At 36.6% G+C, this 20839-nt stretch overlaps 3 protein-coding genes across 4 annotated transcripts; 2 read left to right on the top strand and 1 right to left on the bottom strand.

Annotated features, from left to right (window-relative positions):
• Positions 1-661: 661 nt before the first annotated feature.
• LOC122032965 (zinc finger protein 6-like) lies at positions 662-1825 on the bottom strand. Its single transcript, XM_042592285.1, has one exon. The coding sequence runs from the start codon at positions 1484-1486 to the stop codon at positions 911-913; it is 576 nt and encodes a 191-aa protein (XP_042448219.1). The 5' UTR covers positions 1487-1825; the 3' UTR covers positions 662-910.
• A 2536-nt stretch (positions 1826-4361) lies between these two features.
• LOC122032256 (protein WHAT'S THIS FACTOR 9, mitochondrial-like) lies at positions 4362-6203 on the top strand. The gene has a single exon (XM_042591531.1). It carries the CDS (start codon positions 4470-4472, stop codon positions 5793-5795), a length of 1326 nt encoding a protein of 441 aa, XP_042447465.1. The 5' UTR covers positions 4362-4469; the 3' UTR covers positions 5796-6203.
• A 2945-nt stretch (positions 6204-9148) lies between these two features.
• On the top strand, positions 9149-14888 carry LOC122032255 (disease resistance protein RGA2-like). 2 transcript variants are annotated; one of them, XM_042591529.1, is made up of 3 exons: positions 9149-13804; positions 14284-14429; positions 14520-14888. In XM_042591529.1, the coding sequence occupies exon 1, from the start codon at positions 9328-9330 to the stop codon at positions 13543-13545; it is 4218 nt and encodes a 1405-aa protein (XP_042447463.1). In that variant the 5' UTR covers positions 9149-9327; the 3' UTR covers positions 13546-13804; positions 14284-14429; positions 14520-14888. The 2 variants fall into 2 exon arrangements, with proteins under 2 accessions (XP_042447463.1, XP_042447464.1); XM_042591530.1 differs by having other exon boundaries at positions 14032-14429.
• Positions 14889-20839: the final 5951 nt, after the last annotated feature.

The raw sequence follows: 20839 nt of genomic DNA, 5'->3' as shown, positions 1-20839 counted from the left end.
CCTTACAGAATTTCAACCTTGATGTATTCTATTTATAGAGCAACATGGCAAACAGATCCAAAACCATTACCTAATTTATTTGATCAGATGCTTTATATGTCATACAGTGCTTCACTTCTTTAATGTTTGGAGGCGAGTTCCTCCTCCGATCATCCACGGTGTGGCGAATAAAGAAGGAAAAAGTCCACAGTGAAAGCTAGTGATTGAAGGAGCAGAAAGGTTGACAAAGAAAGAAGAGCAACCACAAGGGCAACTCTACACCACTGGCATGACATGATCCACGTTGCTTTCCTTGTCCAAGAATAATCTCCACCACCTTGTTTTGTTCCGTTGCTGTGGCTGCCTTCTCCCTGTCGCTCTCCCTGTGAATTGTGTGACCTACAAGAGCAACCACAACGGTGGCGCTGGGACAACCACAAACAGTAGTCTTACTGCTTAACAACTCGTTTTAACATCATTCACAGAGGACAACAAGTTGAGTTTGTGCAGGGAGCATCATCTCATTCTCATCTCGCCCATTAGCTGGTACTGGTAGTTAGTGCATCACAATGAAGCCCCACCGTCCCCTTCTCCATCAGGAAAGGGAAAGAAGCATGGAGCCACGGCATTCGATGGACGGACCAAAACCGAGTTGCTTCGGCACGCAAAAACAAGAGACAGAGGTCGTAACAGAGCATGAAATAGAACAGCAGAGCATTTACATGATTATAATTTGCAGACGCCTCGACGACAAAAATAAAATAAAAATGCAATAGAACCCACGTCTCGTGCTCGGCTGCTCTTCCTCTCTGGTCTAATTCAACTTCTCCACGCCGTTATACTGTTGCGTTAGTTGGCCTGCAAGAGGGGCCGGGGACCTAACAGCCGGTGAACGAAAGCTAAGCAACAAGTGACGGATCGCATAGAGTTCCTAGAGCCTTAAGGATAGGTCGAGCTCGGTCCGGTCTCCGGTGTCGTAGGAGTTGGCCGCAGGTGGTTCTTGCTGGAGATGGGAGCCCCTTTTCCAATTTAGGAGATCGATGGTCTCGTCGCCGCTGGCAGCTGGATCTCCGGCGGCGCACATTGCTCGGCTATTGCTCACTGCGGAGAGCAGTGCGTGGTCGTTGGAGAACCGAGGGGCTCTGCGGGAGCTCAAGAACTCCGTCTGGCTTCCGAAGTTGTAATCACTGCCGGGAGGCAGATTCCTGCACGCGTGGGCGAGCGGCGGAGCGCTGAGGTACGGAGGTGGAATGGCGGCGGCCGCGGTCGTGGCGGGTGCGAGGTAGAGGTAGGAGTTCCAGCCGATGCTCCTCTCTTTCTTGTGGGCGTTCTGATGGCCGCCGAGGGCCTGCGACTTGAGGAACTTCTTCTTGCAGAAGAGGCAGGGGAAGAGCTTCACGTCCTTGGTATCCGAGGGCCCGGCGGCGCCCTCCACCTCGAGGGAAAGATCCAAGACCGGTTCCGGCGGCGGCGGCGGAGAATCCATCTCAGAATTTAAAGCCTCCATCTCTTTTTGGATAGGATAGGGGTGGACTTGTGGGAAGCTTGACGAGGCAAAATTAGGAATTCATATTTATGGAAAGACCAATGACAAGGAGCGCATACATTCTTCTTCCTCTAATGGCCGATGGCCGATGCCACAGAAGGTAAAGGAAGAGAAATCTCACTAGGCAAGTCAAAAGATCTGTCTACATAGATTTGCAAATGTTAGTGGAGGGACCTTGGATTAGCAGAATCGACAAACTGATACAGTGGCTTCGGACGGGATTGGCTGAGAGAGAGAATCTACGAATAGATACAGTGGCCACGGACGAGACAATCCACAAGGAGGCAGTGACCACGGATGTAAACCCACACAAGAGTTGCTTCCTTATCATTGGAAGTTAAAGGAATGAACACATTTTTATTTTTAAATAAATAATTTAGATTTATAAATTTCAAGTCCTAATTAGACAGAACACATCCTTTTTGAAGAGCTCATGGGAGATTCTCTAGTCAGATTCGCTGTGGGTATGTCGCCGGGTGATTTAGTTTGGGGTCCGATAAGGAGGTGGAATACTGCAGAGTTTGGCCTGGTATAGTAATCCAAAAGAACCAAACTGATGGCTGACACTGTAGCAGCCTGCACCTACCGCCATTAAGTGTAACCCAACGCTAGATCTATCCCGGCTCAGGTCCAGCACATGCATTTTCAATTGGGCCCGCAGCCAACTGGACCTCGCGACAAAATATTGGTTATAAATATTTTTACTAATCATTTTTTTTATTTCTTTTATTACTTTAAATTTTTAATGGACTCAACAATAATAATCATATTTTGTATCTATATTTTATTTCCTAAAATTTAATTTGTTCCTGAACTTTTTATCACTTCATTTTTAAAATAAATATTTAAATTTATAATTTTAAAAAATAATATATTTTTAAATTATAAATCATATATATATATATATATATATATATATATATATATTTAAAATTTATAATCTACATGCTCTTAATTTTTTGAGTCAGCTCATGCTCATACAGCGTTCAGTAAATTAAAAGATTAATCTAATTTAAAATATAAGTGTATAGAATATTATTTATAGTATATTTTAATGTTTATATAATATTTAAATAATGTATAGTAGGGGATTATATAAAAGATATATAACGGTGACTGACCATTGCTACTTTAGGATGTATATATTAATTTGATTAATACATTTATATTTATATTTAAATAGAGAGACAATTTTTTTTTAATTTATATTTATATTTATATTTATATATATATATATATTTTTTGCCTTCGGTCACTTGTGGTCCTTCAATTACTGTAGGTATAAGGTGGCATGTTTCTCCACAGTAGTTTAGTTATACATTTAAAGTTTGTCACTTCAAGGACACTAACTGCAGATTTGTCGTAATAATGTGCAGGATCAGAAGTGACCGAATGAAAAAAAAAAATCAAATATAAGTCATAAATTATTTAAATTGTTAAAAGATTTTTTTTGATAAAAAAAACCTCTCATTAAATATTTTATTTCAAGCATACTTTTATTTTCACTATACAGCTACGATTAACTACCTATTTCAGTACGTAACATTTAATATATTATTATTATTATTATTATTATATTTTAATACTCATTTTGTTTAATACGGAGATGGACTGTAAAAAGAAAAATATAATTATTTTTTATTACAATTGTAATATTACAATAGTTATTTATAGGGATGATAATGGGGTGGGGTGGGGCGGGGGCGGGTTTACCATTCCCATCCCCGCCCCATTCTCATTTTTTCGGATTCGGAGATTCTCCGAACCCGAACCCACGGGGATCAAATCTCCATCCCCGCCTCATTCCCCAATTTAATTTATATTATTATTATTTAATAATTATTATTAATGATAATATTAATATTAATATCAATATTAATATTATTATTATTATTAATATTTTTAAATATTTTAATATTAATATTAACACTATTATTAATTTTTTTAAAAAAATCATATTATTATTTATTAATATTAATAATAATAATATTCGGGGTGGGTTCAGGGATGAGAATAGTATTCCGATACGTCCCGAACCCGTCCTATCCTCAAAAAATTAGGGATCTCCATCCCCATTTTGAGTTTTTCCCATGGGACCCTAAACTCACGGGGAAAATTATCATCCCTAGCTATTTAGAAGCGTCTATCTATTATAGTTGTTGTTATAGTTATTTTTAAAATGATTTTAACTTATTTAAAAATAATTTTAATAGAATTTAAATAATTTTGATTAAGTTGATAAATAATATTTTGATATAATAATATTTAGGTTTAGGATTTAAAATTTTAGATTTTAAAATTTATGATTTAGTTATAATTATTTTAAAATGATTTTAACTAATTTAAAATAATTTTAATGAAATTTGAATATTTTTGATTGGGTTGATAAAAAGTATTTTAATATAATTAAAATGAAATAGACGACAATGCACGACCAACCCAGTGTTGTCCGTGGAAATGACAAGTTGACACAGAAGAATATGATGCTGTAGTGCAGAAACAATCTTACTCTTACCTTTCAAAATCCAAAGCAATTGGCCAAAAAACATTATATTATCGTTTTTATTTTTAATTTTGTTTTTTGAACATGATAAATTTCATTTAGACAAAGTTTTCGACGTATTATGAAGAATAAAAAACAGAGGCTAATCTTAATATCTACAAGAACACTAGAATTGACGTTGAACGATACTTTACAAAATGTAATATTTGTTAAGTTTTAGAGCAAACATACAATTTTTTCTAACGAGGAATTAAAATTCATGATTTTAGTGGATTGGGCTTTAGATACTTCGCTGTATAGAGGAGGCCCACTATTCTCCTTTACCTTGTCAAAACCCTCGATTAAACCGGACCGATATCGTCAGTTGCCGCCGCCGACGCCGTCGCTGGCTTCATATGCCCGCACCAAACCAATAGGTCCGCCAATTTCGCCGCCGCGACCATGCTGCTACGGCCTCTCCGCCGGTTCCTCGGGCGGCTTCCCCTTGCCCAGTCGCACCGCACCTTCGTGGATGCTAGGGTTACGTGGGTCCGTGACCGCGGCCTCGACCACGCCGTAGAGAAGGAGAAGTACCTGCAACCCTTTCATGCACTCAAGGACTTCCTCCTCCTCCCTTCCTCATCCTCCTCCTCCCCTTCCTCCTCCGGTCCTAGTCTCACTCTCACGTCTATCAGCGCCCATGCCGCCCAACTGCACCTCCCCTTCCGCCCCATCCGCTTCATTCGCCTCTTTCCTTCTGCCCTCATCGAAGAGTTCCCTCAGCCCTCCTCCGGCGTCCCCCCACACCCTGTCATCCGCCCGACAGACGAGCTAGTCCGCCTCCACGAGGACGAGCAGCGGGCCCTCGAGGCTGCACGCCCCGATTCTGCCGACCGCCTCCTTCGCCTCCTCATGATCGCTCGACGCCGTCGTCTACCCCTGACCCTGATTGACCGCCTCCGATGGGACCTCGGCCTCCCGCGCGACTATGCCCGCTCCCTACTCCCGGGCTACCCCGACTACTTTCAGATTGTCCCTTCCACCAGTGGAGTGCCCGGCGCGCTGGACCTCGAGCTCGTTTTGTATCGCAAAGACCTTGCGGTGTCCGCCATGGAGAGGTACGCCATGAAATTTGGGGGCTATAAGAAGGGCATGTCGCTCCCTTTCCCCCTTCACTTCTCCCGGGGTTTCGACCTGCAGAAGAAGGTGAGGAACTGGTTGGACGAGTGGCAGAAGCTTCCGTACATCTCACCCTACGAGGATGCGTCCCATCTCAAGCCAAAGAGCGACCTTGCGGAGAAGTGGACAGTGGCAGTGCTCCACGAGGTCCTAAACCTTCTTGTGCCAAAGAAGACGGTAAAGGAAAATCTGATCTTGCTCGGGGAACATATTGGGCTCCCGCCGGGTCTTACAAAGGTAATCACGCACCACCCGGGCATCTTTTATGTTTCAAATAAGCTAGGAACGCACACCGTTGTGCTTCGTGAGGCTTATAGGAGGGATCTTTTGGTGGAGAAGCACCCATTGATGGGGTTAAGGTATCAATATAGTCACCTCATGCACAAGGGGAAGGAGACTGTCGTGGAGAAGGGTAAGAAGCCTAGAAGGGCTGCTGCCGATGATTCTGCTCTGACTGACATTGCAGGAGAAGATGAAGAAGGGGAGGAAGATAATGAAGAAGATGATGAAGAAGATGAGGAGGACGTGATGGAAGAAGAAGAACTATCAACAGTTGAATCCGAGGACTTGGAGAGTGATGATGAGGATGCCAATCAGTCTGCGAGATGATGACATGCAGTTGAAGCAGGAAGGCCATGACATGCAAATTATAGCAGGCGTGTTGGTGCACACTGAACATGCACTCAGTTTATATTGGAAAAAGAAGATTTGAGAATGAGTCAATCAGAGATCAGAGGAAATTGGGCATGCTATTTTGACAATAATCAGCTTAAGCTGCATGAAAAGGATGCTACGGAGGGGAATGCTTCTGCTTGCCATTCAAATTCGAAGAGATAACAGCCCAATTGTTTGGGGTGAGTTCCTGTACACACTGATTCTGTTGTTATCTTTGCATGTGGCTGCCTATTTAGTTTACATTCTTCTTTGTTAGGAGTATTGATGCTATAACTTGTTATTTAACTGCTGCGCATTCTTCCAGTGCATGATTATCATGAGACTTTCAGTCGATCCATTTTACTTTCTGGTTGTGATTCTCAAAACCAGCGGAACTCTATCCATCAGCAAAAAAATAGGAATGCATTTTAGATTTTATCTCATTTTTACCAACTTCTTTAATGTCACCTGTGCTTTGAGGTGATCTTATTTGCTCGGCATAGGCCTAAGAATCGTCAAGGGAACTTCAATAAACCTGCTAAGAATGAATCACCTTCATGACTGAAAACCTTTACATTGGCCGACCATTTATAACTTACCCAGAAACTGCTAATTCCTCTTAATAATCCTTTACTATGTTGTTTAATTCCATCTGTTTTAACAAGGAACTTGATGTTCACTGAGGAAAGATGCCGCTTGCTGTATCTACTAGAAACTATATTTTTGACTGTATCTTTATCCCACTTATGGCCACATACAAATTAATATTTGATCCTTCTCAGCGAGGGAGTCCAACAATAGACTTCAGATTCATGTAAAATGAATACAATTGCACTTTAGGAATTTTATGTTATGGTTTTTAGATTTTGAATTTGACCGTCAAATATTTTTTTGTCAAAAGTTTTTTATGTGTACTATTGGTTGGTCTTGGATCCTTTGGATTTGTGTCAAATGAGTGTTGTTGTATTCATAGGGTTCTTTTAAGTTTGTCCATATTCATTTTTCTAGAATTTGAGTGTTTTATGTTCATTAATTTTTTCTTATCAAAAGTGTTTATTGAGCAAAAAGTGTTTGAGTGTAACAAAAATCTTAGGAGTGTTCCCAAATTGACACTCTTGCACACTTGGAGTTTCTGTGAGGTTGTCCAGTTATCTTTTCCTCGAATTTTATGCCCTATAGGTCCACCAAATACCTTTTGCCAAACTGCTTAACTACTTGGAGATTTTGGATTCATGCTAAATTGATGTATTCCGTGGTTTTCCTAAGTCTGTTAATATTAGGTATTTGTTTACTTCTTTGAGTTTGAGCCATATGCATCAAATATTTTTGGCTCAGATAGTTATTGGTTATCAGCCAACTAGTCAATCGATTTGATGCGCCATTGATAAAAAATGCTTGATAAGTGTAGAAATCTTAGGAGGTGTTTGGTTGATGGGTTTGGGAACGAGAGAATGAAATAATAGTAAAAGATAGTGTTTGGATTGTGAATTTGGGAATGATTACTAGATTTATGAGAATCAACCAAACCCATATAACTTGATGGGTTTCATTTCCATTCTTATTCCCATTCATCCTACTATCAAATTCATATCCATAGTCATTCTCATCATTTAATCAAACGTCCCCTAAGGTTTTATAGGATCATCGAAAACTTTTAGTCAAACATATTGACGATCCTAAAATTTGCAAATTTATGGAGTATTATTGTACTTCTAAAGTTCTGTGAGCTTGTCTATATGTGTTTATTTCTTACATTGACCTTTATAAGATTATCAAACACTTTTGACTAAAGATATTTATGATTATCAAGTGATTGATCAATGTACTAGATATGATTCTAATCGATTAGTCATCATTAAACACTTTTAGTCAAAAAAAAAAAAAAAAAAAAAACTTAACAATACTAAATGTTTAAGGTTTATGTTAAATGGATATTATTATATTCTTGGTTTCTTGAGTTTGTCCATATTTTTCTCTCTAATTTTGCAAGTTCTATAACATCGTCAAACTGTTTTTATTAGAAATATTTAATGACTCCCAAGATGTTTAGATTATTCTATATTTCTTATTATTTTTTGATTTTAAATCGATTGTCAAATATTTTAGCTAGACAGCTCTCTTACTGTGATTAAATATTTTCTATTAATCATTATGATTCGATGGTCACTCAAATATGTTTATTTTTTTTTTTGATAGGTCCACAACTTAATTTATTTATTTTTATTAGTAGGCATCAGTTATTCCATCTGTGTTTATTAATTTTGAGATATCAATTCAGTTTCAGAAGTTTTTGAATGAATCATTAGAATAAATTGAAAAGCATTTTAATAATGTCGGATAGAATAGTAATTATCAAGAGGAGTTTAAGGAGAAGATAAGAAGAGATAATATGGTCGTCAAAGTTTTCTCAAAAAGGAAAATATTATTTAATAATGAGGATAGGTTTCTCAATTAGCTATACATATATTTATATATATTCTCTGGGATAAAAAAATGGAAAAGCAATATATGATTTATAAAAAATGAAAAGAAATATATATGTAGATTATAATTACTATCCTATAAATAAAGAAAGAAAATCTTAAAGAAGGGAAATATTATTAAAATTTTATAATCTTTATTTTCTAAACGTATTCAAAATATAAAAAACCTATAAAAAATAAAAATTATCAAAAATATTTTAAATACTAAAAATATGCTAAATACCAAAAATATCTAAACAGAAAAGAAATAGAAAAAAAAAGGTAGATTATATAAGTTCGTGGTAATAGTTGCTTATATAATCTCAAGGATGAAAGTAAGGAGGGAGGATCCTTTGGTCTACTTATTATTATGGATCAGGAGATGAATTATACTATAATTATGGTCGGATCATAGTCATGATTCAACTATAATTAATTATATTTCTTTTTTAAGTTTATCCTCCCTACTAAATTATAATTTAGATAGAAATAAAAAGATCCGGTCTAGTGGGGAAGTAGTGAGGAAGGCCGCAAGTGAAATCGTACACAACTGCGAGTTCGCGCAGACGATTTCGATTTCGCTCACGACCATGAGTGAGTGATGAGACACGAAGAGGTCATTTACGGCCCTGAGCAATCTTGTGAAAAAAAAATCATTTAATTTTATTACATTTAGATAAATATATATAAAAAACCTTTCATTTATTATTTTATGTCTTAAACCGATAAAGAACAGGCAATTTAATCTTTTCTATCTTAACCACCTCTAAATAGACACGGCACAAAGAATTGTTTTTAAGACGCGTATATTGCCATCTAGACTATATGAATAAGTCAATGCCTCTATTTCTTAATCAAGGAAAAGTCGTAAGGAATAAAAAAGGCTCTATTATTGGGGTGGCGCCATTTTGTCTTGGGCAGTCAACAGGAATAGCAAAGATCTCGTGTTGTTGCTCATCTTGTGAATTAGGGATCGGCTTCGTGAAATAAAGGGTCTGTTCTTCTCCTTCTCAAAAATATATCCAATGGAGGGTGCAGCAGCACTAGCAGTCGGAGGATGGCTAACGCAACCTGTCATCAAGATGCTTGTCGACAGTGTGTGGACATCGTCGCTGAGAGGAAAGCTGTACGGGCTTCGGGATAATGATTTGCAGAAGCTACATAGATCTCTACTTAACATCGACACGATCGTCGACAAAGCAGGGATGAGATGGAGCAGGGAGGCAAGGTTAGTCGAGATGATGAAGCAACTCCAAGATGCCGCTTACGACGCCGAAGACTTCCTCGATGACCTCACGTTCCATGGCATGAAGCAAAAGATTAAAGAAGACGCAAGTCACAAGGTTCTTAACCAATTTTCTAGAGCTTTTAGCAAGACCAAAACTAAATTGTTCAGTAATTCTGTCAAAAGACTGAACAAGATTCAGAAAAAGTTGGATGATATTTATGCTGATATGGAGAAAATGTGCCAATCATTACAAGTGGATGCATCTGATGGGCAATATCAATCTGATTTGGCGTCGGCCACACGAGAAACAAGCTCTTTCTTGATCAGCAAAGTGTTTGGCAGAGAGGAAGAGCAAAAGAGAATAATAGGGCTATTACGAAGATCGACAGACTTGTCAGCATCAGCAAGTGACAACGGCAATAGCTTCTCAGTCATACCTCTTGTCGGAATAGGAGGTGTTGGGAAGACTACTCTGGCTCAGCTTGTTTACAAAGATGAAGAGATTCAGAACCATTTCGCCGTCAAGATTTGGATTTGTGTGTCCGAGAATTTTAATGTGCAAAGACTCACCAAGGAGATGATCGAGTCTGTAACCGAGACTGAACATGATTCACAAATGAAGTTAGATGTTCTCCAAAACATTCTAAAAAGGGAAATTGCATCTAAGATGATTTTGTTAGTCCTCGACGATGTATGGAATGAAGACAAGGAGGAGTGGAGAAAGTTGTGTGCGCCATTCATGTATGCTGCTGCAGGAAGCAAGGTCATAGTGACAACTCGGAGCAAGAGCATTGCTGACAAAATTGGTACAGTGGAGGCGATTGTTCTTGGCGATTTAGATGGAATATCTTTTTGGGAGCTGTTCAAGCAATGTGCATTTGGTCCTTCCAAACCTGAGGAGCACCCAGAACTTGTGGAAATCGGGAGAAGTATAGCTTCGAAGTTGAAGGGCTTGCCACTAGCAGCAAAAACAGTGGGAAACTTGTTAGGATCCAACATGAACCCACACTACTGGAGAAGTATAATGAAGAGCGAGGTATGGGAATTGCAACAGAATAAAAATGATATTATTCCAGTCCTACAACTGAGCTATCATTATCTTAGTGCACCTCTCAAGCGGTGTTTTGCCTTCTGTTCTCTCTTTCAAAAGAATCACGAGTTTTCTGAAATTGAGTTAACAAGAATGTGGATGGCCGAAGGTTTCGTTGTAGCTCAAGGAAATCAGAGGATGGAAGATGTAGCAAGTAAGTACTTTCATGAGTTGGTCAACATGTCTTTGTTTCAACCAGAAACAACATTTTGGAGGCATTATTACGTGATGCATGACCTCATACATGATCTAACACACTCGGTTTCTGTTGACGAAACAAGTAGGATGGATAATGGCAAGTCCAATAAGATATCAACCACCCTCCGTCATCTAGCAGTTGAAACAGAGTTCGTAGAGACAAAAGAATTGAGGTACCGATTCAAGAAATTGCATACTGTATTCTGCCAACATCTAAAGTCACCACCCCTTGACTTTATTGAAAAATTACGAAGCATTCGTGTATTGGTTTTGTCTCATTGTTCCCTGCGGATGCTGCCTACGAGGGTTGGTGAATTGGTACATCTCCGGTACCTGGACATTTCTTACAATGGAATAGAAAATTTGCCTGAATCACTGTGTGAACTCTACAATTTGCAAACACTGATAGCAAAAGGCAACTTCCCAAACTCTCTTCCAGAAGAAATAACTCAGCTGATTAACTTGAGGCATCTTGATGTTGAAAATACAGAAGTTGAAAATATAAAAATGATAGGGAGGCTAACCTCTCTTCAAGAGTTGTCTGAATTCCTAGTGCGAAAGGAAGTTGGATTCAAGATCACAGAGCTAAGTGGCTTGAAGCAGCTTCACGGAAAACTCCAAATTACTAATCTGGAGAATGTTGGAAGTAAAGAAGAGGCTGAAAAGGCTCAAATGAAGAACAAAGAGTACCTTGATGCTCTAGAGTTGGAATGGGGATTTGATCCCAAGTTGGAGAACAAGTTAGTTGCCATGGAGGAGGTACTTGAAGGACTCCAACCACATGAGTCGCTAAAACAATTAAAGATCAGGAGGTATTGTGGTGCCAGATCACCCAGCTGGATAAAAAAGGAGGAATTATCCAACTTGGAAAGACTCGAGTTGAGTAACTGTGAGAGTTGGAGAGATATTTTCTGCACTGCATTGCTGCCGCACCTCAAGGTCTTCCATATAGAAAGCAGCATGTGGTTCTCGAAATCATGTTTTGAGGTATGTGGTTCTAGGGAGAGCAAATTATTTCCTATGTTAGAAGAGCTACAGCTGAGGAACATGATTGCATCAGAAGAATTGCCCAATCTTGGACGATTTCCGTGCCTCAAGGTTGTTCGAATGACAGAAATAGAGTCATTGAAACACATTGATTTTGCAGCATCCAGTGCCATAGAAAATTCCTTGTTTTCTATGCTAGAATGCTTGGAGTTGATTTACATGCCTGCGTTGGAAGAGTTCTCCACTCTAGGATATTTTCCACGTCTCAGGGTTCTTCGCATGATAGGAATGAGGTTATTGAAACACATTGTTTTTGCAGCATCCGGTGCCATAGAAAATTCCTTGTTTCCTATGCTAGAAGAGTTGGAGTTGAGAGACATGCCTGCGTTGGAAGAGTTCTCCTGTGTAGGACATTTTCCACGTCTCAGGGTTCTTCACATGATAGGAATGAGGTTATTGAAACACATTGATTTTGTAGCATCCGGTGCCATAGAAAATTCCTTGTTTCCTATGCTAAAAGAGTTCCATTTGAAGGACATGCACGCGTTGGAAGGGTTCTCCAATCTAGGACATTTTCCGCGTCTCAGGGTTCTTCGTATGATAGAAATGAGATTATTGAAACACATTGATTTTGCAGCATCCGGTGCCATAGAAAATTCCTTGTTTCCTATGCTAGAAGAGTTGGAGTTGAGAGGCATGTATGCATTGGAAGAGATCTCTAATCTAGGACATTTTCCACGTCTCAAGGTTCTTCGCATGATGCGAATGAGGTTATTGAAACACATTGGTCTTGCATCAGTTGCCACAGAAAATGATCAGTTCCCTATGCTAGAAGAGCTAGAGCTGAGGCACTTGCCAGTTTTAGAGGAGCTCCCTGATCTTGGTTCACTTCCATGTCTAAAGTCTCTAGACATCATAAGGATGCGTATGTTAAAACATACCGATTTTGCTTTCTACGATGTTACAGAAAAAGTACTACTTCCCAGGGTAGAGAAGCTAGTATTGCATGACCTGGAGGCACTCAAGGAGCTTCCTAGTAATCTCGGACGACTTCCATGTCTTAAGGTTCTTAGCATTGAAAATATATCAGCAGTGAAACAGATAGGCCATGGGTTCTTTAGCACTGAAGCTATATCCCAGTGTTTTCTTAGCTTGAGAAGTCTCTCGATCCTCAACATGCCGTCATGTGAAGGGTGGTGTTGGATTGACGGCAGCGAGCTATTTCCAAGCTTACAAGTACTTACTATCCATGGATGCCCTAAGCTCGAGAGGTTACCTCCTCTCCCTCCTTCTCTTACAGATTTAACACTAACAGAAGTTGGGTTAACAGAGCTGCCAAGCTTACGGGAAACTGGAACAAATGGAAGCGGCTGCAATCAAACTACATCATCTCTCTCAAACTTAAAAATCAGTGAATGCAACAATTTGACAAGCTTAGAAGAAGGGTTGCTGTCGCAGAATCTGTCAAATATTGAAGTCATTTATGTAGAAGGATGCTATGAACTCATGCGGATGCCTCTCAAGAGATTTGAAAACTCCACTTCGCTCAAGGAATTACAGATAAAAGCTTGTCCCAACCTTAGCCTGACACAAGAAGAGGAAGCCGTCCTCCTTTCCCGTGGTGGATCCAGGAATTATATGGAGGAACGATTTTTTCGTATAACGGTTGGCGGACCAGTGCTTGGTGGATACCGACGGTTCGACAGATTGTGGCTTGACAACTGCTACCGCTGGACCTGATGACTTTTTAGGTCTTCCTCCAACCGATCCTCACCGTCCATCATCAATATCACACAAATTTTCTAAGTTCAGATCACATAATATTCTTGGTCTGACGGTTCTTATTTCCTTCTTGGGACCTTCTTCCTCGCTTACAACCTGGTTATTGTAGTTTGTGAGTTGCGGCTGCGAACCTCTCCTACCAAACTCTGATGCCCCGCCTCCGCCGTGGATGCCGAAACCCTAACGTAGGCGGGCTAGTGCTTCCTAGGAACAATTGGTGAGATATTCACTCTCTTTGCTCGTTTCATCGATACTTCTCACCTCTCCGTTGTTGTTATGGCCCATTTTTATAGATCGATTCGATCCAGTGTTTTTTGTCCTATTCATTTTCAAGTCATAGTTACGACGATTCCTCTCATGGTTCCCCATAAATAAATCTTAATTTGAGTGTTTTTTGGCCTATTTCATTTTCAAGTGTATCATAAAATTTTAATGATTTTACAGAATGTCCATTGACTTGAAAGATATATGAGAGATTTTGTCTCTTGAGGATGGCCTGAGTCTGATCATCTTTGTGAAGTGTATCCCCATGCTAATTTAGATGATGAAATACCTCTCAAGGCTTCATGTTCTGTGTTGGCAACAATTATAGAGAAATATATTATAGCTATAATCTACTTGTGTGAAAACATTGTTGCTCAAGTGCAATCCATGCATGCTGCATGTGATTATATCATAATGTCTTGTTATATGCAGGGATATGTCATTTATTGTGTCTGAGTTAGATGTGGTGGGAGAAAGAGGCCACAGCCAAGGGTAACGTCCATGACAAGCCCAAATCAGCTTATTTCCCAACTTAGATTCCCAAAAAGAGGAGCTGGAAGGGAATTCGTTGGGCTGAGGTTATTCGACTCGGCCCTTTTGTTGCATCTTCAAATCGTTCGTGTGCTTATCCTTTTATAGATCTCCATGACATGTTTTGCATTTAACAGGATTCAACTTACAAGTACTATGAAGTTATCCTTGTCAATGCTGTTCACAGTGCAATTCGGAATGACCCTAGGATCAATCAACATAGGGGGAGCTCCATGATCTCACTTCTGCTGGCAATAAGTATTGCGGCCTTTGTGGAAAAGGTCATCGTCATCACAAGGCGAGACCATCTCGGAAGAGGAATCAGACATTGTCTCTCCACGGATATCTTTTACTTCCTTGTTTGGCTGTTATTAGTGAACTTGATGAGGAACTGAAGCTATTTCTGCTATTTTAATATTTGCCCAGTTTGCTTGAAAAAACTTCAAACCTGTAAACATGTTTTCAGAGTCATGCGATTCATTCATACAATGTTTTGTTTAATCAAACCATTTCTTTTGGTAGCTGACTGATTTTCTGATTCAAGTATCGCTGCTTTTCAAAATCTAGATTTTTTGTTTTCAAAGCATAATTTATGTTTTCTTATTCTGCATCGCATCTGATTTCTGGCAAGAGTTTGTTGGCGACGGACGCAAAGAACACTTTGTATTTTGATTTTGTAATTACGGAAATTTTATCTAGGATCATGAGGTTTTTTGCTCCTGTTGGTGATGGACTTCGAAATACAGATAATGGTTCAGGTGATCCCTAGGTAAATATCATATATTTTCCTTTGGGACTAGTTATTTCGTTCTTTGAGGTATTATTTTTTATTCATCTATATAAATGGTCGAAGCTTCTTTATTTACGGTGCTTCTTCTTGTTACCTGTTATGTTTCACTGAGCCACTATGTTTCACTTAGAAAAGTGGGCGGTCTGATTCCACATATTGTCCACAAAGCAAATTCAGAAACACACAAAGCAAATTCAGAAACACAGAAGTGGTTTCTTACTCAAGCAGCTAACATTCTACCTGTTTCATTCTACCCAGCCCAACCCTGGAGGAGGGCAATCCTAGGCGATGGTGATGGCTCTGGGCCTGGATTTTGGAGGGATCTCAATTTTTTTTTTTTTAAGTATTATGTTTAATAGTGCAGGAACGAAAAAGATTTAGGGCAAAAGTTTTTGCTTCTGCCGCCTTCACTTGCGTGATGAAAAACTCACTGCGGCGCCCGTAGCGGCGCCGCCTGCACCTGCGCCTACGAGAAGAGAAGGACTCAAAGATATGTGATATGTCTTCTCCTCCTTTTCTATTTGGAATTCTCTGTCCCTGTTGCATCTTTTCTTCTTCTTTCGTTCACGGCTTATCTAAGTCTTCAACGGCTATTTCTGTGGCATCTCTTCTTCTTCTTCTTCCGCATCTCTGTCCCTTCTCAAGATTTTTTTTTATCATTATTTGTATTCTGTGGAATTTCCAAGAACCAAGATATAACTTTAAATACACCCCATTGATTCATTGAATTAAATTTTCGTTGTCAATTGTGAGCTTTGGTTGTCTATTGTCGTTGTGAAAAATTATTCTCAAATTTTTGTTAGATTTGATTTTTTGGAAGAGAATTTTGTTCGTTCAGTGGTGTCTGATGACTGGTGTGTGACAGTGTGAGCCTCAGTGGTTTCTTACTAGCTAAGCTAACGTGTTGTTTTTCTTTACTCGAAGAATTGCTATTTCTTAATAAATTAGTACTTGTTAATCAAATTAAAAATTTCTATAGGGGGTGTGTGCTATTTCTCCTTGGCCTATGACCAATTATTAATCTCTTGTTGATGACTCTAATTTAAAACCGAGTGAGCACCTCAAATTCATCTCCTGTCCACTTCCTTCTGCGATAGCTGCTATTGTAGACTTGTAGTTTCTATGTAGATTCAATAATAATAAGTTTAGATTTACAAGATAATTTCAGCCATACAAATTGATTTGTTCATCATGGATATTGCACAAAAGAAAAAAGGGAAAAAAAAAAAAAGAATTTAGGAAGTATCCATTGTGCTTCGACCAATTGTATTTGTTTGGATATAGGCTTATAGCTTGTTATATTAGCCATGATTTTATTGTATATAATATAAGCATGAGTTAGACTTTACAAGGATCAGATAATCTAACCTTGTTTCGATGAGTCACTATTCACTACTTTTGCTTGAACTTATGCGCTTGAATTTGTGTTGTTATAATTAGTATTGTTGTTTCTTTAAGTACCATAATTTTACTAATTAGTTTTAATTTGATAATGATTTAATTTTTTTTTAACAAGTGTTGTCTGATGAGGTGCTTAACTTAACGACCTAGGACATTTCCATTAATATTGAAAACTATCATATATTCCAGGTCCTATTATTCCTTTACTAGTGAAATAATTTGAATTATCTATTTTTTTATAATTGTTGTGGTTTTGTACATTATAATATGTTGCCTAAAAACATCTTTCTGGATGTGAAAAAAGAAAAAAAAAGAAAAACACTAGAATAATTGACTGAATTACAAAGACGTGTTATTAATAAATTCTTTATTAAAATTTTTCATGAAAATGCACAAAATTCAACTATGACTATGAATGATGTAGATGAGTGTAATGAGATTCACGATGTTAATGAGAAAGGGAAAATTTGAGTGAGCATGAAATTGTTTTAAATAGGATAGATAATGAGAATATTGACATTGATGAACAATTTATTTCTTCACTTGATATATATAATCCTAGAAATTGAGATAATCTTGATAATAATGCACATGATATTTTAATTGAAAAATGGCCTATAAGAGAAATAAATATTGTATATCCTTTGGATGACACTTCTAGGCATTTTTCTTATGCTCATTATTCTAGATATTTAAGTAATGGAGAAATAAGAGACCGAAAGTGGTTGATTTATAGTAAATATGTGGATAAACTTTATTGCTTTTGTTGTAAGTTGTTTAAATCTGAAAACAATAGAAGTTCATTAGCAAAGGATGAATTTAGAGATTGAAAACATCTCAGTGAACGACTTAAAGAACATGAAAATACTATTGAACATATAACTAATATGAACACTTGGAATAAATTAAAAATGAGATTAGATAAAAATCTAACAATTGATAAAGACCTACAACGAGAAATTTTCAAAGAAAAAGAGTGTTGGAGATAAGTTATAACAAGAATATTAGTAACTGTAAAATGTCTTTATAAACGTTGTTTGACTTTTCGAGGATCTAATGAAAAACTTTATCAAGACAATAATGAAAATTTTTTTAGGGTTGATTGAAATGATTGTTGAATTTGATTATGTGATGCAAGATCATATTAGACATATTCAAAGTAATGAAATTCATTATCATTACCTGGGTCATAAAATTCAGAATGAGTTGATTTCTATTTTAGCTAATAATGTTAAAAGTGTTATCATTAATAAAATTAAAGAAGACAAATATTTTTCAATAATTCTTGATTGTACCCCAGATATAAGTCATCAAGAACAAATGATTTTTATAGTACAATGTGTTAAAATGTCAGGTAATAAAGTGAAAATAGAGGAGTACTTTTTAGAGTTTCTAAAAGTATATATGATACAACTTTTTCAAGAATTACAAAATGTGTTAAAATCACTTGATCTTAGTATTAAAAATATTAGACGCCAAGGTTATGATATTAGTTCCAATATGAAAGGAAAACACCAAGAAGTTCAAAAGAGGTTACTTGAAATAAATCCAAAAGCGTTGTATATGCTATGTGCTTATCATAGTCTTAATCTAACTCTTAGTGATATGACACATTCTTATGTTAAAGTTGTTTCTTTTTTGGAATAGTGCAACACATATATACATTATTTTCAAGTTCTCCTAAGAGATGGAAAATTTTACTTAATAATGTGAAGGGATTAATCGTCAAATCTTTGTTGAATACTTGTTGGGAAAGTCGTACTAAAAGTGTTCAAGCTATTAGATTTCAAATTGTGGAAGTGAGAGTAGCTTTACTTGAATTAAATAGTATTTGTGATGATGGAAAATCAATAAGTGAAGCTGAAAATTTAGCTAATTCAATGGAAAATTTTAAAATTTTACTTGGTATGATCATTTGGTATGATATCTTATTTGCTATAAATATGGTGAGTAAGAAATTATAATCAAAATCTATGTGCATTGACTCTGCCATGAAATAGTTAGAAGGTGTAATCTCATTTTTGAAAAGTATAGGAATGATGGTTTTGTTATAAGTTTGACTATTGCTAAGAGTCTTGCATTAGATATGAATATAGAACCAATATTTATAACAAAGCGCCGTATTTTTAGGACAAGATAATTTAATGAAAGAGAAGATGATGAAGTTTCACTATCACTAGAAGAGTCCTTTAGAATTGATTATTTTATTGTTGTTGTGGACATGACAATTGCTTCTTTAAAAGTTTTTCATTTGATTCAAAAATATTAAGAACTTTGGACGATGATGAATTGAGAAAATATTGTGTCAATTTAAAATTTACTCTAAGTCATGACAACTCAGCAGATGTTGAGTTAGATGATTTATTTACCGAATTAAAAATATTACAAATGACTTTATCAAATATGATAATGTCTGCAATTGATATTCTCAAATTTGTTCAAACTGTAGATTGTTATCCAAATGTTGCAATTGCTTATAGAATTTTGTTGACTATGCCTGTTACGGTAGCATCGACTAAATATTAAATGAATTGATAATTTTATGTATTGATAAAGACATCTTGGAAATTTTGAAACTGATAATATTATAGAAGATTTTGCAAATAGAAATGCTAGAAGAAGTCATTGTAGATAAATTATATATTATTAGAAATTTATTTGGGATCTCATTTTATTATTTCGCCCAAGACTCCTGAGTTGAAGGACCGGGACTAATTCTACTAGAGAAAAATATCCTATAATACGTCATAATTGAGATTCAAATCATGAATATTTAAGTAATCCACTGAGCCTCGTATTATTGTACCATTATTCAAGGGTACATTGAGTTCTTTTTTTTAGTAATTAATGTAAATATTCAACTCTTTAAATTGTTTAATCATTCAAGATGCATGATCTAGTCTTATGGAAGTTTTCAACCGGTCACTTCTATAAATTAGAAAGTGTTCATAGAAGCCCATCCAAATGACTAATATTTGTATGAGAAAAAAATCTCCAACTGAGATTTAACCTTTACATATTTATTTGATTAATTTAGAGAACTTGCACTATTGTCGGGGGCTCATTGAGTTCTTTGGTTCTTATCTAGTGTGAGGACATCTGATAAGAAATCTATCAGACTTTTCTTTATTTTGTTCTATAATTTTGAAGGTAAGTGACTTTTTTTATTCGTTTGTCATATAAATTATAGCGCATTCACAAAGTTTATCTTAGAATATTTATTTTATTTGAGTTTTGAATTTTATTTTTTTTATTACTTTTTAAAATATTTTATCTGGCTCGACACCCATGGAGCTGCAAGCAAAGCATATCTCAATTGATTTGACTATTGCATTACAATTAAATGAGAAAAATATTTGATTCTTTAAAAATATTTTAATAATTTGTTATATCAAACAAATGGACGTTCTAAATCATCGTCATCAGCATCATCATTTCTATACCTCTCGTTCATATGAATATATATTTGCACCCAAATCGAATATCGAATTGAAGGACCTGGTCAAGAATTAATAGAATAATATAGAATTGAAGGATTTGAGGATTTGTATTGACAAGATTAAATCTCTCCCATAAGTAAAAGTACACGTTATTATTCCCGCGTAATCATATTAAAAATAATTAATATCTTCAATATTAAAATTTCAATAGAGATGTTTTCTCAAATCAATTCTCAATAGATGTTAAATATTTAAACCCTAAACTCTAAATACTTCGTTAGATATTTGACCATAGAATAAAATATTCTCTATGATTTATCTAATACTCTATTGCTTCTATATTGGAGTGAGCACTCCAATATTAAATTTTCAACCACACCTCCTTTTCAATACCTTCTATATTGATTTTGGACACTTAATATCACGCGCAAAGCATTTATTGGTTTTTAGATTTTGAATTTGACCGTGAAATATTTTTTGTCAAAAGTGTTTCATGTGTACCAATTGATTGTCTAGTTAATTGGTTGGCCTTAGATGCTTTGGATTTATGTCAAATGAGTGTTGTTGTATTCATAGGGTTCTTTTAAGTTTGTCCATATTCATTTTTCTAGATTTGGAGTATTTTAATTATGTTCATTAATTTTTTCTTGCAAAAGTGTTTATCGAGAACAAAGTGTTCGAGTGTAAAATACTTAACAATACTATTTTAGAAAAAAGTATTTTATGTTCATTAATTTAACTTTAGAAATCTTAGGTTCTATAGGATCACTAAAACTTTTGGTCAAACGTATTTAACGATCCTAAAATTTGCAAATTTACGCTAGTC

Source organism: Zingiber officinale, chromosome 11A, assembly GCF_018446385.1.
Source record: "Zingiber officinale cultivar Zhangliang chromosome 11A, Zo_v1.1, whole genome shotgun sequence".
Lineage (NCBI taxonomy): Eukaryota > Viridiplantae > Streptophyta > Magnoliopsida > Zingiberales > Zingiberaceae > Zingiber > Zingiber officinale.
Note: the sequence above shows the minus strand (reverse complement) of the source record. Positions and strands in the feature narration are given on the sequence as shown.